The 27466-nt window shown below is 39.9% G+C and overlaps 1 protein-coding gene across 1 annotated transcript in view; it reads left to right on the top strand.

The window, feature by feature from the left end:
• Nucleotides 1-27466, top strand: part of LOC127635910 (protocadherin Fat 3-like) — a 68917-nt gene that overhangs the window by 29996 nt on the left and 11455 nt on the right. The window contains 22 exon segments of the mRNA XM_052116198.1: nucleotides 1910-2224; nucleotides 2325-2535; nucleotides 3620-3691; nucleotides 4529-4665; nucleotides 5121-5396; nucleotides 6397-6607; nucleotides 6841-10935; nucleotides 11443-11639; nucleotides 12059-12212; nucleotides 13186-13419; nucleotides 14138-14530; nucleotides 15815-16029; nucleotides 16885-17022; nucleotides 18065-18208; nucleotides 18842-19039; nucleotides 19993-20270; nucleotides 20519-21060; nucleotides 21217-21348; nucleotides 22604-22761; nucleotides 22858-23332; nucleotides 23551-23704; nucleotides 26367-27181. Coding sequence (XP_051972158.1) covers nucleotides 1910-2224; nucleotides 2325-2535; nucleotides 3620-3691; nucleotides 4529-4665; nucleotides 5121-5396; nucleotides 6397-6607; nucleotides 6841-10935; nucleotides 11443-11639; nucleotides 12059-12212; nucleotides 13186-13419; nucleotides 14138-14530; nucleotides 15815-16029; nucleotides 16885-17022; nucleotides 18065-18208; nucleotides 18842-19039; nucleotides 19993-20270; nucleotides 20519-21060; nucleotides 21217-21348; nucleotides 22604-22761; nucleotides 22858-23332; nucleotides 23551-23704; nucleotides 26367-27181 — 9544 coding nt within the window.

The raw sequence follows: 27466 nt of genomic DNA, 5'->3' as shown, positions 1-27466 counted from the left end.
AACGTCACGACTGCGGCTGAGGATGCCATGTGCCCCAGGAACCTCTGGAATTGTTTTAGAGGAACCGCTGTGCCGGGCTCGAAGAGAGCGAGGCACCTGAGCACTGACTGCATGCGCTCGTTGGTGAGGTGCGCTGTCATTGAGACTGAGTCTAACTCCATGCCGAGAAAAGAGATGCTCTGAACCGGGGTGAGCTTGCTCTTTTCCCGGTTGACCTGAAGCCCTAGGCGGCTAAGGTACCTGAGCACCTGGTCCCTGTGAGCGCATAGTAACTCTCGAGCGTAAGCCAGAATGAGCCAATCGTTGAGGTAATTGAGTATGTGGATGCCCACTTCCCGTTGCGGGGCAAGAGCTGTCTCTGCTACCTTTGTGAAGACACGAGAGGACAGGGACAGGCTGAAGGGGAAGACCTTGTACTGATACGCCTGGCCGTTGAACATGAACCGTAGGAAGGGTCGTGTCGAGAAAAGATGGAGACGTGGAAACATGCATCCTTCAGGTTTACTGCCGCAAACCAATGTAGCTGTCGAATGCAGGTTAGAATCTGTCTCTGTGTGAGCATTTTGACTAGGAGTTTGTGTAAGGACCGGTTGAGAACTCGCAAGTCCAAGATTGACCCAGGGAGTGAGGAAATCGCTCTTTTATTGAGAATGTGGGTACCGCAGCCCGAAGGGGTTGTCTTTTTACCACCGAAAACTGCTGGGTGTCTTCAACGGTGTCGCCGAAGAGGCCAAGCTGGGATACGGGGGCATTGAGAAAACGTGCCTGGCCAACGTTGCGCTTCTTGACCATTTTCAGCCAGAGGTGGCGCTCCTGGATCACGAGGGTGGCCATCGCCCACCCAAGTGCCTGCGCTGTGACCTTTGTGGCTCTGAGAGCGAGGTCGGTGGCAGAGCGCTGTTCCTGCAGCACGTAGGGGTTGGGACTACCCAGGTGCAGGTCTTTGAGTGCCTTGGCTTAGTGGACCTGCAGGAGAGCCATGGCATGCATGGCGGAGGTGGCCTGTCCGGTGGCGCTGTAGGCTTTCGAGGTCAGCGACGCAGTCATCCTACAGGCTCTGGAGGGGAGTACCGGGCGGTCCCGCCATGTGGCATCATTCTCGGGACACAGGTGGATCGCAAATGCTCTGTCTACCTGGGGGACCTCTGTGTACTACTGTGTCCAGGGTAGTGAGAGCGGACGAGCTGCACTTCCGGGAAGAACGGTACCGGGGGGTGGCTGGGAGCGGCGCCCTGAGCCGAGGTACCAGTCGTCGAGCGGTGAAGGCTGTGGGGAGGATGGAGGGCGGCAGCCCAGTCGAGTCCTCCACGTCAGATGCCTGGACGTGTCGTAATCTAATTCCGGGGGCTCAAGGGATAATGCCGGCTAGTCGCAAGGCGATCCACACTCATCCCGAGCTTGGACGGAAGCAAGCGAGCGTGCCGGGGACGGGTGGTTCGTGGGGATTTAACTGGTGAAACCGAGCCTGTCGTCATCCCCAAATCGCCTTCATCGCCAGCCGGGTCATCCTCAATCCCGTGGGAAGAAGGAGCAACGCGGGGGGCGATTGAAGTGGCGTTCACCTTAAGGAAGGAGAGCTCCGACCGCAATGCTGCCATGGTCATGTTCTCGCAGTGAATACATGAACCATCCACAAATGCCGCCTCAGTGTGAAGTGCAGAAAGGTAGAGGAAAGACAAGGATTTTTTTTTTACTTTAAAGTTTAAGTGGCCTTGTTTATGGTTGTGGTTTAGTTTAATTAAATTCCTTACCCTAAATTATTGCAATAGTAAATGACGTGTTTGTTTTTGCAAGCACCACTAATTAACCTTGTATTTTTGTTTTAGATATTTTAGAGTGTAGTCCTACAATATACTCATGGCAAGACTGTGTTTTCTTGTTTAATGTGTTTATATGTGTGTTTATCTAGGTTACAGTTATGGATGGTGGAGGTATCTTCAGGCAGTCTAGTGTCTGGGTGATAGTGCATGTTCTGGATGAAAATGACAACAAGCCAGAATTCACAGAGTCGGTATACCGCATCAGCCTTACAGAGCGGGACCGTAACAAACGCGGTGACCCTATCTACAGAGTATTCGCCTACGATCGGGATGAAGGATCTAATGCAGATCTCACTTACAGCATTGTGGATGGAAATGATGATGGCAAATTCTTTATCGATGCTAAGACAGCCATGGTGTTGTCCAGGAAGATGGTCACGTCTGGTGGCTATGATATTCTCACGGTAAAGAGCCAGACAGTCCGAGGTTAATTTCAAGTTATTTTCATGTGCATTTTTAGTAGCATAATATTTTTGTTCTTTCTACTTTCACTGATCTGCTCAGATAAAAGCCGTTGACAATGGGATCCCTCAGAGGTGGTCAACTGCCCGTTTGCACGTTGAATGGATTCGGAAGCCATTGCCTTCGCCACAGACCTTGCGATTTACCGCAGCTGTTTACAACTTCACAGTGGCAGAAAAGGCCAAAGTGTATGAGGCGGTTGGAGTGGTCTCAGTTTGTCAAGCAGAAACTCCTTTATGGTTTGACATCATTGGTGAGTCTCAAAAAGACAGAATTTTCTATCCCTTTTTATGTCAGGTTTAAAACTAATGTGTTTATACATATATATATTTATATATATATATATTTTTTTTTCTTCTTACAATAACTTGGGTAACAGGGTTTGAATAGTTGAGCTTGATGAATGCTTTCAACACTGAAATTGCTGAATTATCTGTGTTGTATCATTCCTTGGCTTTTCAAAAGTCATTTTATCCAAAGTTGCTTTGAATAAAAGTGTTCACTAAATTAATAAATTTGAATGTAATTTAAAGGAGTGAACATCATTTGTAAGCTTTGCTGACAACGATTTACTCAGTTTCCATATTGCTTATAATTTGCATTTTATTATTTGTGCCTATATTTTCCTCTTTGACAACAGAAGATGTATAGATAGTCAGTAAGCTAAAATGTGCATTTGGGTTTTAAATTGTGCTGAACACATCAATAGTTGTAGTATGTGCTTATGTTATTATTCAATTTAAAAACTCAAATGAAAAACCAAGAGAAAAAAACAAATGAAAACTTCTTTCTTTTTTTCTTTTCTTACAGCATTTATTAATCTTGGTTAATGTTAATTTATAAATGTACTATTATTCACCTTTTAATATTAAAATATATTTGTTTATGTAGAAGTTTATGTAACCAACTTTAAATTAAATTATGTAAAAGTATTGTTAATTGTTATTTCATGTTAAAGGTATAGTTCACCCAAAAAGGAAAATCCCATCATCATTTACTCAAACCCAAGTTGTTCCAAACCTATGTGACTTTTGTTTTCTGATGTGGTATACAAAAGGAGATGTGAGGCAGTCATTCAATCATCTTTTATTCATACAATGTGGTGACTGGGGTTGTTATCTACCTGACATATCCTTTTGTGTTCCATGGAAGATATAACATCATATGGGCTGGGACAACATGAGGGTGAGTATATACTGACATAATTACATTTTTGTGTGAACTATCCCTTAAACTATTGCTTGAACTAATGGTAGCATGTATAGACTAATTGTGAAGTGTTATTATAATTCTTTGCTCCATTTTCTTTACTTGCATCTGTATTTGTCTCTGAAAAGGTGGAAGAACTTCCCGAGAGATGTTTTATATCCCACAGAGCACCTGTGGTGGAAACTGTTCATCTGACAATGGTAGGGTAACTGTTAGTATTTTGTAGTTATTTTCTGAGCATGAAGGCTTAGTTTATCTGATACTTTAAGATAGTCACTTTAAAAACTCAGTTTGCCGCAGGACACATGTGAACCGCTCAATCCTGTAAACACTTTAAGTGCTGAGATACCTTCCAGACTCCAGGTCTTCTGATCTTGCTTAAGTGCGGTGGAAATTGAGTGAAATTGGAAGAGACGCATCAAATGAATACTAAAAATGCTTGGAAGGTTTGCCCTTATCCTTCAGAATGGACCTGAATAAATGATTGGCGAATCTGCCGTGGAGAGGCCTGAACTTTCCACAGATGTTTGTGGGAATGAAAGATAAGGGACCTGAGGCTGATTGGAAAGATCCCAACATAAAGCGGTTAATGTTTCGAAAGCTTTTAAACTTTCGCTGTGAAACACGATCATGATTTCTCACAGAAGAGCCAAACACTTGACAGTTTGATTGGTTGAATGTTTACCTTGATCCCTTTTGTTGTAGGACTAGTTCAACCAAAAATTTTAATTATGTCATCATTTACAAACACCTCATGTTGTTCCAAACCCATATGACTTTCTTCCATGGAACATAAAAGGACGTTTTAATAAATGATAGCTTGAGGCATCATTCTACTTTACATCTTTTATACTCCACAAAAAAAAAAAAACATTAAATCATACAGGCTTGGAATAACATGAAGAAAAGAAAATGATGACAATGTTTATTTTTTTACTAACTATCCCTTTAAGCCTTAAAATTTTAGTTGGACAAATGCAGTGCATTTTCTATGACTATTTTTAGTTCATGCTAACTGTGTTTTCTTGGTGTAATAGGTAACACTGATGGCCCTTTTGATACACAGAGAGGAATTGGGACCATAGTGATAGCCAAACCTCTGGATGCTGAGACCCAGTCAATATTCAACATGACTGTGCAAGTGACAGATGGGACAAACACAGCAACTACACAGGTATATTATTAGTAAACACACTGAAGCTCTTTGCCTTAAAGGTGTTATAAGACTGCAAACTTTGCAAGAAATTTTGAAACGTTTATTTTCTGAACATTCTTGGCAGCTGTGCCTGGAACATCCAGGAGAGAAATGACATGTCTTGAAGAATTTAAGCAGTCTGCCAACCCTCATCTAATTTTACCTGCATAAGTTTGTTTTGTGAAAGAGAAATCTATAAAATCTACCACTGAATGTGTCTTCAGTTATGCCCAGGGGTCCTGACTATTGCAGTGTCCTAGAAACCCACATATTGTATTGTCACTCTAGCATGTGCATTTTCTTTTCCTTACATAAGTTGATTTGACAGTAGTACATATTGCAAAAATGTAGATTTCATATAGGTATCTGTTTAAATGAGATTAATTTTCCACTCTGCAAAACTAAAAATGACTCACTGTCCTTTGTTTCCCTAGATTTACATAAAGGTTTTGGACAGCAATGACAATGCTCCCGTGTTCTCTGAGCATACATATAAAGTCTTGGTGTCTGAAGATATGCCAGCTGACACTGAAGTCATGCGTGTCCGGGCCAGGGACAGGGATGAGCGGGCTAAGCTGAGCTACTCTATCCATGGCAGTGTTGATCCGGCCAGCATGCGTATGTTTAGGATCAATCCTGGTACAGGTGTCATGTACACGGCAGACCGACTGGACTATGAGACCCGCACTCAGCACATCCTTACGGTTATGGTGAGAAACATCACGCATTTGTGTTATGCAATTTTAATGAGGTTGCACTATGTTGTTAGATTAGTTGATGGTCCTTGATTTCAATGCTGTAACAAACTGGATTATAACCCCTTCCAGTATAGGAAAGAAAGATCACAAATGAGATCTCCATACTATCGCAATAGTATCCTAGACAGTCAGCGCATTTACATGCATGTTCTTACATGATTATGCTAAATAAGCCGACAACGTGTGTGGTTATCTAAATGCATTAAAGGCATTCCTTTATTTGTGTAAGGTCATAAATGATGTAAGAATGAACCAATCGACACAGGTAGATTTTTGCCCATTACGCTGATTTCACGTTGGATGTAAACACCATAAAGGTGCTGACTACCACTCCTGGAGTCACAAGTTCAAATCCAGGGCATGCTGAGTGACTCCAGTCAGGCATCCTAAGCAACCAATTGGCCCGGTTTCTAGGGTGGGTAGAGTCATATTGGGTTAACCTCCTCGTGATCGCTATAATGTGGTTCTCGCTCTCGGTGGGGTGCGTGGTGAGTTGTGCGTGGATGCCACGGAGAATAGCATAAGCTTGAACCACATGCACTACGTCTCCGCGGTAACGCGCTCAACAAGCCATGTTATAAGATGCGTGGATTGATGGTCTCAGACGCGGAGACAACTGAGATTCGTCCTCTGCCACCCAGATCGAGGCGAGTCACTACGCCACCACGAAGATTAGAGCGCATTGGCAATTGGGCATTCAAAATTGGGGAGAGAAATAAAATAAAAAAAATAAAGAAAAGTTGTAACTACAGCAAATCTAGACAATTTAGTATATGCTTTCACAAAATATTACTTTGTATTTAACTGTCCACTTCTGTCTCAATTTTCTCTTCTTTTCACTATCCTTTCACTTTTTGCTTGTTTTTCACAAATCTTTTCTATTCAAAAAAATGTCATACTCTTAGTTTTTCTCCTCAGGTCTGTCGCTTTGTATTCTGCTCCTCTTTTATAGGTGAAAGACCAAGAATTTCCCTATTATAGAGACCTGGCACGAATTATTGTGTCTTTGGAGGATGCCAATGACCATCCTCCCTTTTTCACACAAACTGTTTATGATTGTATGTTGTTTGAATCGGCCCCTCTTGGAACATCAGCTTTGCAGGTGATCGCATTAGACAGAGACTCGGGGAGAAACGGAGAGATAATTTACTCAGTTGAAGCAGGTAAATTCTGTGTTTTCTGCAATTGAATTTATTACACTCCCTGATAACATTTCCATTGTTCAGCTGTTTTGAGTAAAGCTGATTGTCTTTGCCTCTGAGAGTGATACATGAGCTTATTTTCTTAAAATGTCAAGCATCTTAAGATTTGATTTATCCATTATCTGAAAGGTGCCTTTTTAGCAAAAACTGACAAGCATGCTTAATATTATTTTTTTTATTTTTTTATCTCTCAGGCAACACTGGAGGCTTATTTGGAATAGATCCACTGTATGGCATCATTTCAGTTGCCCGGGAGCTGGACCTGACAACTGTGGGTTTTTATACCCTCACTGTGAGAGCCACAGACGGAGGCATTCCAGCCTTAAGTACCACAACCACTGCTAGAATCATCATTTCAATGTCAGATCTCTCCAGCCCAAAGTTTACCCAACAAGATTACCAGGCTGAAATCACAGAAAATGTAGCCAGAGGGACATTTGTCATAATGATCAGTGCAATTAGCCAATCCACGCTAAATTACGACATTATTCAAGGGAATAGTGAAAGAAAATTTCAAATAAATCGCTTCACAGGCATCATCACAACACAAAGAGATTTTGACTTTGAGATAACCTCCTCGTACATGCTGCTCATCCAAGCAGTCAACATGGTTGGGATTGTCTCCAGAGTTAATGTTAGCATCCAGGTGGTTGATGAAAATGATAATCCACCAGTTTTTCAGAAGCTTACCTATTCAGGGACCATCAGTGAGGCAGCACCCATCAATAGTGTGATAATGAGTGAGGATGGAAGTCCATTGGTAATTCAAGCCACGGATGCTGACAAGAATCAGAATGCACTTCTGGTCTTCCAGATCGTGGAGGACATGGCTAAATTATTCTTTACTGTGGATTCTGGGACAGGCTCTGTCAGAACCATCGCTAAGCTGGACTATGAAACATTAAGTGCTTTTTATTTTTCAGTTAATGTGAGGGACAGTGGCATGCCTCAGCTAATGGCTGAGAAGCCAGCCAAAATCCTTATCAGGGTTGTGAACATCAATGATTCTCCACCACAGTTCTCACAAGAAGTGTATGACACTGTCTTGCTTCTTCCAACATATATCGGAGTCGAAGCTCTGAGAGTTGAAGCCACAGATCCAGACATGACCACTGATCTGACATATTCCTTAGCTGATAACAACTTGGAGCACTTTGAAATGGATCATTCATCAGGCATTCTTACTGTCATAAACAACAAACTGTCCAAAGATCGTTATCGTTTCAATATCAAGGTGTCAGATGGGCGCTACTTTTGCACGGCACTTGTGACCATAATGGTCAGGGAGACTATGGACAGTGGCCTTCTTTTCAGTCAAAACCTGTACTTCTCCTCTGTGCTGGAGAACAGTGTTAACATTACCACAGTGAGCATTGTAAATGCTGTTGGAAACCGCCTAAATGAGCCACTCAAATACACTCTTTTGAATGCAGGGACATGCTTTACGATTCGTCCTACATCAGGGGTCATTCAAACCACAGGAGTCCCTTTCGATCGAGAACAACAGGAACTGTACGAGTTGATGGTGGAGGCAAGCAGAGAATATGACGATCTGCGAGTTGCAAGAGTAACCGTCAGAGTAGAAGTTGAGGACGTAAATGACAATGCCCCTGAGTTTGTGGGCCTTCCATATTATGCTGTGGTGCAAGTTGATGCAGAACCAGGCTCATTCATATTCCAAGTTTCTGCAACCGATTTGGACAAAGGGATAAATGGAGCTGTGTATTATGAGCTTAAAGAGGACCACCCCCATTTTGAGTTGAACAAGCTTACGGGTGAGCTCACACTTAAAAGGTTGTTTGATGCAGAGTTGTCCAATGTTGAATACCCACTGATTGTCCTTGCACGTGATGCAGGCTACCCTTCCCTCTTCGCGGCTGTTGATCTTCCAGTTACAGTTGTGAACAAGGCCATGCCTGTTTTTGACAAGCCATTTTATGGCATATCAGTAAGAGAGGACATTGCAGTGTCCACACCCATATTAAGCATTAATGCCACCAGTCCAGAGGGTCAAAACTTCATATACACTATTGTAGATGGTGATCCTTTCCTTCAGTTCGACATTGGCTTTGATAGTGGTGTGATTATTATTATATTCACATTAGATTATGAGACCACACCCTACTACAGGCTAACTGTCAGATCTACAGACACTCTTAATGGAGCCAGATCCGAAGTAGTTGTGGATATAGTTGTGGTGGACGTAAATGACAATGCCCCTGTATTTCGCAATGCATCGTACATCACCACATTGGCAGAAAACTCAATGATTGGGACATCTGTGATACAGCTAATGGCAACAGACAGGGACTCTGAAAAAAACAATTTGATTAGCTATGAGATCCTCTCTGATGTGTTCAACAGCACAGACTACTTCCAAATTGACAGCAAGAGTGGACTTGTGCTAACAGCCCGTCTTCTAGACTGCAAACTTGCTCAGTTCTATAGCTTTATTGTAAGGGCGACAGATAGCGGTTCTCCGGCCCAAAGCAGTGAGGTCACAGTCACTGTCTTGTTGAATGACATGAATGACAATCCACCGTCCTTTACACAACCACTTTATGAGGCATTTGTGAGTGAACTGGCTCCCAGAGGGCACATTGTGACATGTGTTCAAGCTTCTGATGCTGACAGCTCCGATGCAGAGAGGTTGAGGTATGGCATACTCTCTGGAGATGAGAAAATGAACTTTATCATGAACTCCCAGACTGGCGTCATCTCCTTGTCTAGCCAGCGCAGACAGGGGATGCGGACAGCATACAGCCTTAATGTGTCCGTATCGGATGGGGTTTTCACCAATACTGCACAGGTAAACATTCAAGTCTTGGGGGCCAACGTTTATAGCCCTGTCTTTAGTCAACGGTTCTACTTGGGTGAGGTTCAGGAGAATGCCCCTGCGGGTACCAGAGTCCTTCAAGTGCTTGCCACAGATGAGGACTCTGGGATCTTCGGTCAGATCATGTACTCCTTTATCAATGACCTTGGAAAGACTCAGTTTAAGATTGGAGCCGATGGCCAGATAAACACGACACAGAAACTGGACAGAGAGAACCCTGTTAACCGAGACATCGTGCTAACTGTAATGGCTCTTGACGGTGGAGGAAGAGCATCCTTCTGCACAGTTAGGGTCATTCTGGCTGATGAGAATGATAATGCGCCATGTTTTAGGGCTGTGGAGTATAGGGTTAGCATAAAGGCTAACGTGCCAATGGGATCACTAGTAACTCAGATCCAAGCTCAGGACCCAGATGCCGGCGACAATGGTAGAGTCAGCTACTCACTATATAGTGAGGCGAGGCTGCCTCTAGTAGATGTGTTGGAGATTGAGCCTGACAGTGGCTGGATGGTCACTAAGGGAAGCATTGCACATCTCAGAGGAACAGTCCTGTCCTTTTTTGTTAAAGCCACCGATGGAGGGGTCCCAGCCAAACATTCCCTTGTGTCTGCATTTATCCATGTCTTACCACCTGATGCAAATGTGCCTTCCTTCACCCAGCCTCAGTACTCTTACACAATCCCAGAAGATACACCTGTTGGCACAGCCTTTGGGTCAGTATACCTAAGTCCAGGTCAAACTGCCTCCTTTGCTATGGTAAATGGAGAGAATGTGGAGAGCAACCAGGGTGGGACATTTCTGGTGGACAAAGAAACTGGTCTTCTCAGACTTGTTAACCCCTTGGACTATGAACTTGTTAACATCTACCGCTTCAAAATTTCAGCAACAATGAGACAGGCACTTGTTGAGTCCATGTCTGTAGTGGATGTAGAAGTTAAGGTGCTGGATGTGAATGACAACAAACCATCATTTGAAACCAGTTCTTACGTGGCCATGGTTATGGAGGGCATGTCTAGGGGTACACGGGTCATCCAGGTACAAGCCCTTGACCCTGACTGGGGCTCTAACGGACAGGTTACTTACAGTCTTGGCCTAACCCTGAACCAAGAGCAGGAAAAGGCTAGCAGATCTAAATCTCTGGCCAGTGATATGTTTGTTATTGACAGTAAGACAGGTTGGATTACCACTCTCGGTGACCTGGATCATGAGTTGTGCCCATCTTACACATTCAGCGTGGTGGCATCTGATCTAGGTGAGGGTGTCTCACTGTCCTCCACTGCCATGGTGACTGTTGCAGTAGCAGACGTCAACGACAACCCTCCTACCTTCGAGAGGGAGTACTACAGGGGTGCTGTGAGAGAGAGTGACCCATTGGGGGAGGTGGTGTCAGTTTTGAGCACTTGTGACAGGGACAGCTCTGATCAGAATCGGCTTGTCAGCTTCCATATAACAGGTGTGTATTAAAGTAGGCCAGCAGAGGATGATTTATGCCTCAGATAATCACATTGAAAGGGTTTCATTGAATGAACTAAGTGTGCAAACTCTATATGAGTAAAGAGCCATCTGCATTATATGTCACATTACTTTGTTTAAAACTCATCAGGAGATGTGAGCAGATTGTTAGAATTTAGCTCTCTTTATTGTTGCACTTTCCAACAACTTAGCATAGTTTACTATATACTCAATTCAAAAGGGTCTTTTAGTGTACTCTCAGCATTATTTTAATGGGTGTTTGCACACATCATCATTTGATGTGTTCAGTATAGTTTATGAAACACATTAGGCTTGTTTCACTTAAAACAAAGCACCAAATAAAGATATTTCACCCAAAAGATGAAAATTCTTTTATAATTTCCTCACCCTCATATGAACACGGAATATGTGGACTATGCATTTGTTTGGTCTATGTGTGGGCAAGTCACAAAGCATTACAAAGTGTTACTTTTCTCATTTATCTCAGGTGGAAACTCCAAGGGGGTATTTGCACTGGCTCCAGTTCAGGGAGAGTGGAAGGTGTTTGTGAAGCGGCCTTTAGACAGAGAGGAGCAGGATCGATATCTGCTCAATATCACAGCCAGTGACGGCCTGTTTGTAACCTGCATAGGCGTGGAGGTCACTGTCATGGATGCCAATGACAACAGCCCCATCTGCAATCAGGTCTGTGCTATTGATTTAGGCTGACATCTGTCATTTCGTAGAGACCAAATGCAACAACTGCAATGTTTAATGCTTGCAAAACACTTTGTATATAATGGATAGCGTACCCAAAAATGCACCAAATGCAACATGCACCACCATGTTGTTCCAACCCAGAAAAAATGTATTTCTTCCATGGAAAGCAAAAGGTGAATGACAGCCTCAGTCAGCATTTACTTTCATTGCATCTTTTTCCAGACAATGAAAGCGAATGGTGACTTAGGCTGTCATTTTGCCTAACTAAGAAAGTCATGTAGGTTTGGAATGACATGAGTGAATGATGACAAATGTACATTTTTGGATGAAATATCCCTTAAACGATTCAATGCTTTTTGTGTGTAATCATACAATATTAAAATACATATTTATCATATGTTTAGGCTCAGTATGAAGCTTCATTTCCTGAAGATGTTGCCATTAATACAGCTGTTCTGACAGTCGGAGCGACAGACTTGGACACTGGTGTCAATGCAGAAATTCAGTACTCTCTGTTTGGCATTGGCGTTGAAGACTTTTATATGGATGCAAAGACTGGTATTTTTGTTTATACCTGTTTCATATACGTTTAGACACTTTAAGTTTAATATAGGTTTGACACTTTTAGCACTTTTTTAGCATCTTGTAGTTTAAATGTGAAGTGTGAAATGAAATAGAAAAATTATTAGTGTTCAAGGTTATAGTAACTTTCCCCATCTGCCAAACAGATGGTTCTGCAAACTCACACCATTGGTCGAACCAAAGTTGCTGTCAGGCTGGTTGGAATTATCAAACAAACTGAGTTTTAATAGTGGCACAAAGCCAAAGTGTTTACAATAAAAGTTGTCTCATAAATGGGAATAGTTCCCCAAAAATAAAAAATCTGTCATCATTCACTTACCCTCATTTTGATCAAAAACCCATAAGACTTTCTCTCATCCGTGGAACACAAAAGGAGCTATTATGTCAGTCTCAGTCACCATTCACTTTCATTGTATAGAAAAAAAGATGCACTGAAATTGAATGGTGACCGAGGGGACATTCTGACAAACATCTCTTTTTGTGATCCATGGAAGAAAGAAAGACAAGTGTGTTTGGAACACAACTTAATGATGACAGGATTTTTAGTTTTGGTGAACTACCCTTTTAAACTGGCATAGGAGAAAGTATTTTAACATAAAAAAATTACACCTTTCATTTGTTTAATTAGTTGAATTAATTAAATGGTATTTTTTTCAGGGTTTAGATGCCTTTTTCAGATGCAATTTTGCATTCTATCCCAAAATGACCCGCAAGTTTAAACTTTCTTTTAATAGATGGCAGTGATTTTGTGATTACCTCATTGACGTCATCAGACTAGATTGAATGAAACATTTATAACATACAAAAATATTGAGCGCCATCGTCTATCATTGTTTATAATTTATTAATATCACTAAGGTTTGTTTGTATATGCTTTCAAATTTCTTGCCTATGATTTTTAAATCCAGCATGTGACACTTTGCACATTTCTGATGTCTCTCTGTGCCAGGTGAACTGAAGACTGCTTATTTATTGGACCGTGAGCGAACCGCAGGTTATAAGTTGATAGCCCAGGCTACAGATGGTGGAGGGCTGTTCTGTCGCTCTGAAATCTCTCTGACTATTCTGGATGTTAATGATAATGCACCATCATTTGCTTTTACACGGTTCATGGCGAGTGTATATGAGAGTGCGGCACCCAAGGCCTTGCTCACACGCCTTCAGGCTAATGATCCAGATGAAGGTGTGTTTGTCACACAACAGTCCATAGACTTTATGCAACAAAACTAAGTGTTTACATTTAGCAAATGATCTAAAAAGTTCTTTGTTTACTGGGCAACAATATTTTAGTGAAGTGCCAAAAATGGCACTTCACTAAAAAAGTTTTTCGGCACCTACAGTCATCCACAATTAGAAATGCATGAATATTATTAGACACAAAATATCAAACCAAGTGCCATTTAATTTTAAAGAAATATAGCTCAAGTTTCAAGCTTCTTTGATGTAATAATAGATATACAGTTCAAATTTAAGTGTTTGGACATTGCTGATATAATAAAAAAAAATGAAGACAAGTTAGTTCTGAGAAAGAGACAGCACTAGCATTTATTTGAAGATACCACTTGGTTTGATAATTTTGTTACCTAATGCAACCTTTAATGTTACCTTTTTTTGAAGTGTCTTAAAGGGTCAGATCACCCAAAAGTAAAATTTCACTCACCCTCATGTCATTCCAAACCCTTTTGACTTTCTTTCTTGGAACACATGATGTAAGGCAAAATATTAGAGATCTAATATTCTGCATCAACTGCTCCACAGAAGAAAGAGAGTCATATGGGTTTGGAACAACAACAGTGTAAGTAAATGACAGAGTTATAATTTTTGGGTGAATTTACCCTTTAAGTGTCCAAATACTCTTGAGGTTATTGCACTTCCTTTTAGCTCTTGTTGTCTTCTCCCAGGAGTGAACAGGAAGATTGTGTACTCACTTGTTGACTCGGCCAGTGGCGTGTTCTCCATTGATCCATCCTCTGGTGTAGTGATTCTGGAGAGGTCTCTGGACAGAGAGGTGCAAGACTCATATCAGATCAGGATCAAGGCTGCAGACCGAGCAGGGGCCTCCGGCTCACTGTTCACCCAGGTGGATCTCACCATCATGGTTCTGGATGTGAACGACAACCCACCGGTATTTCAGAAACAAGATTACTCCGTCACAGTGCCTGAAGATGTTGCTGTAGGAACAGATGTTTTACGTGTTTTTGCCACCAGTGATGATATTGGAGTGAACGCAGAAATCTACTACAGATTCTTGTCTGGAAATGAGCTGGGGAAGTTTTCTATTGATGATTCTACAGGTAAGGTGGAGGACAACTTTTCTGCGCATAGAAATTCATTTTGTGTGCTGGGTCTGGTCTGAAATGTTAAAGTATAGGCCTTTCATTTATTTTTATCGTTAAGAAAACACCCTGTGGACAACACAGAATACAGTGCTTTATGTCATAGCCAACGTGTATTACCAAATATGCTGTTGAAATTTTAAATCAGCCCCCCTTTCTTGTTTAATACATTCAGCACAACATCTGTCTCTCACGCCCTTCACTCTCCAATTACATCAATTAATGCATAACTGCATTACTCAAGGCATATCTAAAAGTCTACACCCACCACAAATAAATCAATTTGATTGGCTAATGAATCGGACAGTGTAAAAATAGATTTCTGTTCATTGGCACTGTTGAGGAATTCACAATAAAATCTGAAGGCTCAGACACTAATAAACGTCAAAGAATAAACTCTGATTGAATACAATTTTTGCAACTATTTGTTAGCTTGCTGACAATGTCTGCTATAAATCAGGAGTAGAAAGTAATCAAAAATACTTGATACATTAAATGAAGATACATTAGAACAAAAGGTAAAATATGTATTTATTTGTTTATTATGAGACCTGTTATGCCAGCAGAGAAGGCTTTGCTGGCCCTTATAGTTCGCTATAGGGATTTTAAATTAAATCTTTTGTCAAGGAACAAAAAAATGTATTTTAAAAGCTCACAAATCACAGTCACAAAGGCTTATTGTCGAGTCATTTATATTTCCTTACTTCAAAAATAATTTAAAAAATGTACGAAAGTCTATTGACGGTTGACAGGACATTATTATTTGACAAATTCTCTCAGTCAAAGAAGCACAATATAAGTGCAGTGATTGGGAAAATGTAGTTATGCATGCTCCATAACACACTAATAATGGTGCTTAACCAGCAGAGCACATGGATAAGATTACTGAGAATGTCAGAGAGCTGATCTTTGTCTTAAAAAGGTGTGGGCAGTCTTTAGAAACACCATTAAATACTGTATATGAACAATTAATTTTCGATCTTGACAAAAGAACAAAGTGCTTTAGTTTAAACCATAATTTAAAGAATTAAGCTCTCCAAAGTTTTGCTAAGAAAACCATTGTTAATTACCACTGTGGGAAAGTGCTTCCTTTTAGCTATTGTGTGCATGATCTAAATATTCTGCCTTTTCATGCATCCCCAAATGCGTCTCCTTTGTATTTCAAATGAATCAACTATGGTGTCTTACCAATTCATTGAAATTAATTTGCTTTGCTCTGACTCATACCTTGTGTTATTCCAGGCACCATCTCTGTGGCAGATGATCTTGACTATGAAATCTGCAAGGACTTCTTCTTAAATATCGAGGCCTTTGATGGTGGAACTCCTCCCTTGAGAACCACGACCATAGTCACCATCAAACTACTGGATGTCAATGACAACTCGCCTTCATTCAGCGAGGAAATCTACAATGTTCTGATTAGCGAAGATGTGGCCATTGGGGAGACAGTCACGAGGGTGATGTTCTTTCATTTGTAGAGCCACTTTATTGGCATTTAATTAGCTGCAGACATAATTTCAATTTCACAGCTAGGATATAATTAAGTCTATTACTCATATACTGTAAATCCCCTTAATGAACTCACAATAGTTATTCACTTGTACTGTGTTCTTGAGCTGTAAAATAATTTACTGCAAGTGGGTGTAATTTGCTCAGAAATTCATAGAAATTCAGGCAATTTTGGTATCTGCTCTTAAGGTGCATGCTCTAATTCAATGTTACAATACTGGTCACACATTTTGCATATGTCCCTTATCAAACACACCTGATCATTAGCAGAGGCTCTGTGGCCTAAATTGGGTGTGTATCACAAAAGTAGTCAATGTGACTCGTGCCTCATACTCCAAGTATTGTGAAGCCATATGAAAGGTTTTGGTGAGAAACAACACAAAATTTAAGTCACTTTACGGTGAAAATCAGTTGCACGTTCATGAGCACTGTGAGAGAAGCTCGTTCACAGTGGTATGTGTGTCACTGTGATGTCAAGATTTTCTCTAATAATTACTTTTTTAGTACAAAAGGGTGAGAAACTACCAGAAATGTATTGTATGTCTCCAGAAGACTTGGAATATTACTCGCGATGCCCAATGATACCCAATATACAGTGTCTGGGAATTCATTTATACTGCACACTTGCATACCCAAAGAACGTACTTTGTTAACTGTTTAGAAGTAAGTTCTTCATCAAATGCAGTAGATACTCTAAAATTATGAGAATTCAGGAAGAGCTTAGGGTTGGGAAACACTGTTCGAATTGGTGATGTGGGCTTGTTATCGGTTATTGACTTGCTATTTATGATTGTTATGCGCAGCTGTTTGCAGAAGACCCGGACAGTCAGGTCAATGGGCGAATCACTTATTCCATTCTGAAAGGGGATCGTAAAAATCAGTTTTGCATCGACCCTGTCACCGGGCTTTTGAAAGTTAACAAGGCACTGGACAGAGAGACGGTAAGACCTTGCAATGAGCTTGGTTACTACGACTAATAAATGTTGACACCTACACTCTCCTGAGATGTTGCATGAATTTGCTTTATTATTTTCAACTCAGCTATAAAGTTTTTAATTAGGTGATGTGGAGTTTCTCTTGGTGGATTAAAATTGAGGTTTTGAGTGACTGCGAGTGAGCAGACGGTTGCAGGCTTTTCTTTATGGCATGGCACACCAGGGATTAGAAACTGTTTGTGACATGAAACAAAAACGAAATGAAAACAAACAAATGTTTTTGCAGAACCTTTTTGAAATAGGAACAAAATTAATTTCAGTTGCTCCTGAGTGAAAACGCTATTAAATGCTGGTGAACGGTTTATAATATTACTTTGTTCAGATTTGTCTTTTATTAAAAATGTTTTGTTTTATAAAAGTAAAATTCAGAAATAAAATTTGTAAAATTACATATCTTCCTATTAATTGATAAATTAACGTAAGTGGATTAAATTTCTTTCATAATTTGTATAAATTCAAGCCATTTTTGCTTATTTGTTTAGCTTTTTTTGTTATAATTTTTCATGAATCCAAATAATTTTAACAGGAAACTTTCAAAATTACACCACCTGCTTTTGCCAGAATTCATTAATCTCAGTGTACTATTTTTTGCATTTTAAGTAGGCTCTAAAGATAGCATTTAGCCTTTCTTTCTTGATTTTTTCAAATGTACTGTAGACTAATTCAAATGTAAATTACACAGATAACATTTTTAGAACTGCATCTGTTTCTGAACACATTCAGCATTGATCAATTTGAATTAATTGATATTTAATTTCAAAGCTCATCAGCACAGTGTACTCTCATTTAAAAAACAAAAAAGTGGTACAAGTGGTTCTTTTTTAATTATTATTTAATTGTAACCGGTCACCATTGTGAAAGAATACTGTGGAACACCAGAGCTGGAATGCACAGAATCCTATTCTTTTCAAAAGAGATGTTAATCAATAGTAGAGTCACTCTAGATTGTTTTACTGTGATATTTATCCTCCTTTATCACTTATTTAAGGTCTCCAGCTACTCGTTGTCCATACAGGCATTTGACAGCGGGTCACCTGCCAAATCAACCACTGTGAATGTCAATATTGAGATTGGTGATGTGAATGATAACCCACCAATCTTCTCTACCACTAATGCTTCAGCTGTTTTTCAGGTATGTGCCACAGCAAGTTATTTTCAGCACAGGCACATTAAATATGCTTTTCGCTGTTCATTAGTGGAGCTTGCTTACGCAAACATCACTAGTACTGTTGTTCATACCTATGGAGAGGGATTAGAACAAAAACCTAACTTTTAAGGATTAAAGTGATGGTAACTTGTCCTACATTGTTTGTGCTACAGACATGAATGATACCTCAAATCCTACTTTATTGATGATAGTTGCCGTTACTTTTGTTGGTGATCAGACTTTTCACCTGGTAGATGATAAAACAGGTGAAAAATCCCATAGACTTAAATTAAAGGAGGGACTCCAGCCATTTCTAGCAACTTGAGCATGGGCTGTTTTGACACGGGCTAGCTCCCTAGCAATGCCATAGTAACCAACCAGAACTGCCTAACAACCACTAGAAACCACCTAGAAATGTGCTAAAAAGCACTTAAAGCAACTAAACTTTGCAACCACACGCAGTAGCAATGCCCTAGCAATTATCCATGTTTGCACAGTCAAGCATCACTCACGTTTCCTTTAGAAAATGTGAAACTGTAGTTGTAGCTTCAACCTTTTTTAAATTTCTCAAATAAGCATCCAAATTTCTGTTTTTATTTATTTATTTGTCTATTCAAGCTGAATAAACCTGCAGGAACCACCATCCTCACACTTTCAGTTTCTGATAAGGACTCCCCTAGAAATGGTGCCCCTTTTGAGTTCCGCATTGTGTCTGGAAATGATGGTAATGCTTTCAGTTTGGACCAGAATGGAGAGTTACGGTCCAACAGAGTGCTTGGTCCAGATGCAACACGGGAGTATACGCTTGAGATACAGGTTAGAACACAACCCAAAAAACACCTCCAAAAAAGTACAGCATGTTGTGCAACAAGAAGTTTTAGAAAACACACACCCAAAAATTTAAATTCTGTCATCGTTTAGTTTCCTTCATGTTGTTCTGAACCCTTGTCTTTCTTATGTGGAAGTCTCACACACACACACACACACACACACACACACACACACACACACACACACACACACACACACACACACACACACACACACACACACACTCACATGATGTTGAGTTTGTGTGTCATTATGAGGACTTTCCATAGACATAATTATTTTTATACTGTACAAACTATAAATTCTATCCCCTAAACCTAACACAATCAAAAATTGTCCTCGTAACCACATAAACATGCCCCCCACACACACACACACACAAACCCCATTTACATTAAAGGAATGTTACGGGTCCAATACAAGTTAAGCTAAATCGACAACGTTTGTGGCATAATGTTGATTACCACAAAAATACATTTCCACCTTTTCTATAAAAAAAGCAAAAATCTAGGATAGGTTTGTAAGCGATTTTATCACACTAAAATCATGTTTACACACATATCCTTTATGTCTTGTGGCTATACTTTTGAAAGGTGAATATTGTAACATTCAACAATTGGCCCCATTCACTTCCATTGTAAGTGCCTCACTGGAACCTCAATTTTTGCTTTTTTATAAAACAAGAGGAACGAGTCAAAAAATTTTTTGTGGTAATCAACATTATGCCACAAATCTTTCGATTGAGCTTAACTTGTATCAAACCAGGAGCATTCCTTTAATTACATTGTTTTTCTGTGCTAACATCTAATTTTGTGTTCCACAGAAGATTGAAAGTCATACAGGTTTGGAACAACATGAGAATGTGTAATTATTGCACTATCCTTTGTACCCATTTTAGTACAATTTAAGCACAGTGTTTGTTCTTGCTCTTGTCTAAGGCGCATGACTCTGGGAAGCCTCGTCTGTCTTCCACATCCTTTGTGTTTGTACGTGTCATCGGAGACAGCCTCTTCAAACCTGTGGCTTTCCCACTGGAAATCAAAATTGTCATGGCAGCAGATGTGTTTCCTGGTGGGATTATTGGAAAGATATCTGCCACAGACCGAGACAAGAACGATGTTCTGTCTTTTAGTCAGAGACCGCAAACAAAGAGTCTTTTCAAGATTAACAGACAGGATGGGAAGATTGTGGCTCTAAATGGCCTAGAGCCGGGAAGGTAAATATAACTATAATTGATGTGTTACAGCGTGTCTCTGCTGACACTTTTGATAATATTATTTTATTTGTAATAAATTGGTTGATTCCCAACCAGGGTAATTGTACTTCAGGGGATACTAAAGCTCGTTACAGGGGATGCTTGGAAGGAATATCTATCTATCTGTCTGTCTGTCTGTCTGTCTGTCTGTCTGTCTGTCACTGAAACTGCATAATACTTTAATCAGTAAAAAATGAAATCTTTTTTAGATACTCACTCAATGTCACGGTCAGTGATGGGCGGTTTTCCGTCACGGTGGGCGTGACTATCCAGGTTGAGCAAGTCACAGAAGAGATGATTCAGAATGCAGTGACCCTTCGTTTCCAGGACATCACCCCTGAGGACTTTGTGGGTCTTTACATGCAAGACTTGAAGACTGTGCTCTGTGGCACACTGGTTACTGATGGGGCAGGAGTCATTGAAGGGCCAGACATTCTGCACATCCTGGGAGTGCAGCCTCTGAGTCGCTACAGTCAGCTGGAGGTGCTGCTTGCCGTGGAGGCTCCCGATGGAGGTTATGTTGGTCCAGGGGAGTTGGCTCTTAAGTTTGAGGAGGCAAAGTTTCTCCTAGGGCAAGCATTAAGGGTGGTCAGTGTCCTTGACCAAAGCTGCTCAGGTGAACTTGAGTGTGGGGAAAGAGGCTGCGAGCTTGCCCTCATTCTAGACCCCATCGGCGTGGTCACCTACTCAACCTCCAGAGTGAGCTTTGTGTCTCCACGCTACAGCAGGAAAGAGACCTGCACTTGCCCAGGTTAGCTCTCTGTTCCCCTCTCATATAATTTTCCAACAGGCAAATCTAATTCAAAGGTTTACTCTAGAATGCATTGCATGATATACATTATTTAATCTGGCTGAATACATTTATACAGTAGCCTGGTATTTAAATTTGTGTTTGTACCAACTGCAGGTGGAATTTGTCCATCTTCTTTAGAACTATGTGATGGCCAAACGTGCCCACCAGACATGCAGTGTGTGCGCAGTGGCCCCACAGCGCCCTCTCTCTGCCAGTGTCTGCCTGGCACACTGGACCAGTGTGCAGGTTGGAGGACTTATTTTAAGATAGTAGTTAAAATTTTCAAACAAAGTTTAAAAATGGTTATATATTTTGTTTTCATTTAAATAATTAAAATAGTTGTAGTTAAGTTATATATAAACATTATGTATATAATTATACAGTGGTAACTGTTACTAAATATAGTTCATTTGCTTAACTAAAATTAGAAGAATATGGTTGTTTATTTTAGGAAAAAAAAAAGTTTGTCAATAATATATTTTTGAAATTTTTCATATTGTAATTTATTAATTTAGTTCATATCTTAAAAAAGAAATTGGCCAGTGTGCAGGTTAGACTCAAACTTTACTCTTTTTATTTATTTATTAACATTATTTGTATTATTTTGAAAGAGTTTAGTTTTCTCTTTTTTCATTTTTGTTTTATTTTTTATTTTTTGAATCAAAAATGGTTATATATTATGGTATAATATGTTTGACTTTTTTCAATGCATTTAAAGATACTTGAATATATAAATAAATAAATTAGAAAAATATAGTTAATATACATTTTTATAAATTATTTAAAAGTGAATATAGTCATAGTTAATTTATAAGTAAATATATATATTTAGAAAAATTTGGTTGTTTTTTCAAGAAAAAGAAATTGCCACTAATATTTTTGTTCTTTATATGATCAAATAATATAATTAATATCTTAAATGAAAGCTAAGTTTTATTGTACTAATAAATATATTATTTTTTAAAACCTTTTATGTAGTTTAATATAGTAAACTTGAAAAAAAATTGCTCTTTTTCTTTTTTTCTAAAAGACACTGATTTCCTATTTTAAAGTGTATGAAGTTTTATGTAATGAATACATGTTGTATATTTCTGAATACAGATAAGTTGAAACAGATGTCTACAGACATTTTGCATTCATTTCATGCAACTGAAGCAGCATTTTGCTATGGATAAAATATAGTATTATACAGTATAATACTAATGAAAACATATAGAAATGTGTATTTAACACCCCTCTGGTAGCTCTAAATACGCAACAATGTCACTTTTATTCATTTTTTCCTTTTGCTTTATATGGTTCACTTGGTTGCCACATAAAGCCACATTGCACTGTTGTTCAATGTCCTGAGGGTGGTCAAACATATTTAAACAACATTTCAGAAAGCACTTCTACAAAAGTATTTTGCTTAAAAGTATGTATAAATAGCAGACATAAAAGGGAAAATATGGAATTACCCTTTTATTGATTGACTGACAGGTTTCTCCACCTGTGCTGGCAGGTCAGACGTCTCTGAGCTTTACAGGGAACAGTTACATCAAGTACAGAGTGACTGATGGTAATAAGAGTGGGGACATGAGGTTGGGCTTGAGAATCAGGACACTACAGAGCCAGGGTGTCATCATGTACACACGTGCTGACTCATGCACAATGCTCAAGGTAAGGTGGACATAGAAATAGAGTGTTAGTTTCCATCACTTCTGTGTTTGCTAAAGCAACGGACTGACTATAGTGAGAGTTTGTATGTTTGTTCAGATAGAGGAAGGCCGTCTGTGGTTCCAGGTGGACTGTGACAACAGACTGGACATCCTGGGCATCTCGGGTCGTCTGATCAATGACGGTTCCTGGCACACTGTGACCCTGGAGCTCACCAGTAACTACACCCTTCTGTCCTTGGATGATAGCTACGTGGAGCGCCGGCGTTCTGCAAGGGCCCCTGTCCACATCTGGCCCCTGGCTGCAGACGGATCACTGTTCTTCGGGGCTCAGGTGTTGCGTGGCCCAGTGGGCAGCGGTGGCCAGAGGCCCCCAAGAGTGCAAGAAGGCTTCCAGGGGTGCCTTGGTGCTGTCATGCTCAACGGGAATGAACTCCCCCTTCAGAACAAGAGGAGTCGATATGCAGAGGTGGCTGGGCTGAGTGATGTGAAGCTGGGATGTGTTTTATATCCTGACCCATGTCTCGGAGGACCGTGTCAGAATGGAGCTACTTGTACACAGCTGACCTCTGGTGGTGAGACATTACTTGTTGTAATCATATGTAGTCAGGTTGATTTAGTCATATTTAATAACTTTTTGGAGTTAAATGCTACCACAAGAAGCAAACCTGATAAAACATTTTACTGAGTAGAAATAGTACAAAATAATCTTGTATAGGTTAAAAGGAAAAATAAAATCCTTGATCCCAAGACTTAATAGACTTGTCTCTGTTATTATTGGATTTGCCCTCAGACTTTTCATGCAGCTGCCTGCCACAGTTCACAGGCTCTCGCTGTGAGATGGAGGTGACATCCTGTGTGCCCTCACCCTGTCAGAATGGAGGTGATTGTAAGGCTCTAGGAAACAGCTTCCTCTGCGGCTGCCTCAAGGGCTTCACTGGACTCACGTAAGACATCCATTTCAGTACTGATCTGATCAGAATCACACAAATTTACTAAGGCCACGTGCACACTCATCTGTTAAAGTTTGAAACCTCTGTTTTCCGTTTCCTAATGTCACTGTCTTTGAAAGCATGCAGTTTCATAGTGGATGAGAGACATAAACGTATCAAAATTTTTTAAAAGCCTTTGAGATTGGAGATACATTAATCTGTACTAAATATGAAGCATTTTGACATTAATCTTCATTCATTAATCTTCATTATTTTTTTTTTTTAAAGACCACATTGCCATTTTAGGCAACATTTTCTGCTTCCAAAACTTAAACTTTGTAATGAAAATGAGTAATAAAAACTAGACCATTAGACACTATAGTCTAAAATGTAGATTTCCTATTGTCACACAAAAGCTGAAGATATAAATAACCATCTTAAGACAAATGTTTTTGTAAAATATCAACAAACACTTTTGCACAGTAATGTGTGTGTGTGTGTGTGTGTGTATATACACACACACACACACACACACACACACACACACATACATATGTGTATATATATATATATATATATATATATATATATAAGGGTGAGTACTTTGAAGATGCTAAAATATAACACAGATTTGGATCATATGTAAATTGTACTTTCAGTATTTTTGGCACAAAACATTTGTATTTGGTTAAATTGTAATGATAGTTTTAGCAACAACAAAAAAGAATAAATAAAAAGGAAAGACTAATATGTATTTGGTAAAATTGCCAGTGTATTCCAAGAAACTTTAATAAGTAATTTAGTAATAATAAAAACTTTAAAAAACATAACTGTTTTGATACAAATTTTGTATTTTATTTTTATGAGATTTTGAATGGCTCTTACATGCTTTGCAACACACTGTAGAATGATCCACATGCATGCTTTCTCACAAACATACACACTTGTGAATGATCTTGATTTTTATGGCAGACAGATAAATGTGACAGATTTTCATCTTGACCTAAACGATTAATAAGAGTTTCAGTATATAAAAAACAATGCTCGTTTTAACAGTTTAGACATTTCTTTAGTTATCATTATCAATCAATGTTAGTAATGAGCAAAATGATGAAGTTTCTGCTGAAATCCATTAAGCCATCTTGCATTTGTGCACAATTGTATTCCGAAGAGCAGGTAACCAGAAAGCCTTTTTCTTTTTCATTACATATGTAGCTCACTCTAATTGCACTCTGTTCTAAAAGTCATTATCCTAAGAGTTCACCTGCTGTTTTCCATCTAAGACCTTGATTGTTTGATCCACTGGTTCAATACATACGTGATATCATAAAATGGGTGTGTTGTTGTTCGCTTATGTTAATTAGACTTGCCTAATTAATTACTATGATCAATTAGTAAATCAGAACCAGATTTTAGAGCAATTCATCATAGAAATCCAATTAAGGGTTCTATAATTTCTTATGGGTTGTGTGTTTGCTACCATGATAATTAAAGATGAATTGGAAATATCTGTCCCATAGAGGGCACTGCAGTTGCTTTTTTACGTGTGTTGAGGAGATATAAGTTTCAGGAGACACCTGAAAACAACTGGCTGAGAAAAGTGGGATAGTGGGACCTGTGCCCTTCTGGAAATGTAATTGGTTTATATAACTGCTTTTTCCTCTGCATTTCTCCAACTGTGTCATTAAGTTACACAACACAAACGACCCTCTCATTATGTTCTTTTATGCTCACTTGAAAGATTTGTTGAACTTTCTTGTACTTTAAGAACAGATAAAAGTTTTTTAGAGAATCTCTGAACGTCATTAAAAGGAAACATTACATATTTCCTGTTTGGATCACAGAGGGAAGTTTGTATTCTACAAAACGTGAAAGGGTATGAATTTTTAAATAGAACAAACACTGCTTAAAGAGCTTCTCTGCCTCTGAGAACCAGTCAGTTAATTAGAGAAAGACTGAGGTATTCTTGCTGTACTATTATGTATATAGTATGCACATTTTCTGTCTGTTCAGAATAGCCTACCAGCATACAATCATACAAGTCTTATACATATAATTCTAACTTAACACTTACCCTATCATGTACATAAGCACAGCTGTATACTATTCTAACTATTCCTGCACTACATAATACAGTATGTTTACTTTGAACAGTATGCACATTTTCTGTATGCATAGAATAAACATGACTTACTGCATTAGCTAAAATGTGCAGGATATAACAGAGCACACTAAGAAAAACTGTATCCCATGATTTTGTACAACTCTTTTCATCATCATGTGATTGGGCTGACACATAAGATAACTGGGTGCCACTCACATGCAATGTGATGATGTCATGTGACAACAAGGTAGCATACTAATATAATGAAGTCATAATGCAGTCTACTCTTACAATCTGATAATATGTGAGCCAAACCCATCTGGCACAGGACCGATCATAGTTTAAGAGACCCGATATCAATAATATCTCAGTTTTGACAAAATGTGTAGTTACTGTGTTTTGCCTTTGTATGGCAGAATCGTTTAAAGTGTGGAATAATGCCTACTGTTTTACTTACTATTGTTGTTAGTATGCAGTATATAGTATGTACTGCATAGTATTCAGTACATAGTGACCTAGTATTCCATTCCAAACAATCAGTAGCCTAACACAAACAAATCCTTTTGTCCACAGATGTGATGAAGATGTAAACGAGTGCGAAAGGGAGGAGTGTGAGAATGGTGGGTTGTGTGTGAACACTTTTGGCACCTTCTACTGTAACTGTACCACTGGCTTTGAAGGTCAGTTCTGCGGGCAGCCATCTCTAGATGGCCTAGACACTCTGCCCGAGTCACTGTCTTATGTTGGACCGGGAGAGATCATTGGTATCGGCGTGTTGCTCTTTGTGGTGCTGGTTCTCCTGACATTGCTGGCTGCGTTCCGCAAAAAAGTCCTTCGGAAGGACTGGAGCCGAGGAGAGGCTGTGGGCATCTCCACAGAGACCAACTACATGCTGCAAAAGACAGGTGTGGGAGCCGAAGGCATTGAGTTCAAAGCCGTTCGGGTCAGCGGCGACTCTCAGGCCAGTCTCTACAGGAACGACAGCATGGTTGGACCGCCCCAGGTCATGATGAGGCCTACGGCCTACACTCTCCCTCATGGCCAGGGAATCCCTCGAGGGGAGACGGAGAAGGCAGAGGTGGAGGGGGGGCTGGCCACCCTCTCCTGCCCACCTCAGATGAGCACCTTCCAGGCAGATCCTCCACATATCCTGGGGATGCCTCGGAGGGGTGTGGCGGTCTGTAGTGTGGCGCCCAATCTTCCTACTTCCATGTCCCCCAATCCGTGCGAACGCAGTCCTGTTTGTAAGCCGCCATGGGAAGAGGAAGAAGACGATGAGGAAGATGAGGAAGAGGACAACAGTACAGAGCATCAAGTCCAGGCATCGCAATGGGAAGACAGGGGTTACCAGGGCGACAGAGAGGAAGTGTACAGAACAGAGGGTAACAGTGTTTCCTAATGAATGTTTCCTACAGAACTCCCTCCTCTACCCAGTGCCTACATAAATGGTCCTAACTGCATATGTTTTAGAAAAATACTATTTTGGATGCATATTTTTATGTTTACAATTTTTTTCATTTGGAGACATTTTGAAGAATGAACACGTTTACATGCACGGTCTTACACTGATTTAGTTTATTAGCCGACAACGTCTAAGGTCGTGTAAACCCCTTAAAGGCTTTCCTTTATCAGAGTAAGGTCATAGCCAGTTTAAGCAAAAACCTATTTAGGAT

This window comes from Xyrauchen texanus, chromosome 43, assembly GCF_025860055.1.
Source record: "Xyrauchen texanus isolate HMW12.3.18 chromosome 43, RBS_HiC_50CHRs, whole genome shotgun sequence".
NCBI lineage: Eukaryota > Metazoa > Chordata > Actinopteri > Cypriniformes > Catostomidae > Xyrauchen > Xyrauchen texanus.
This window is presented reverse-complemented; position numbering and strand designations above follow the sequence as displayed.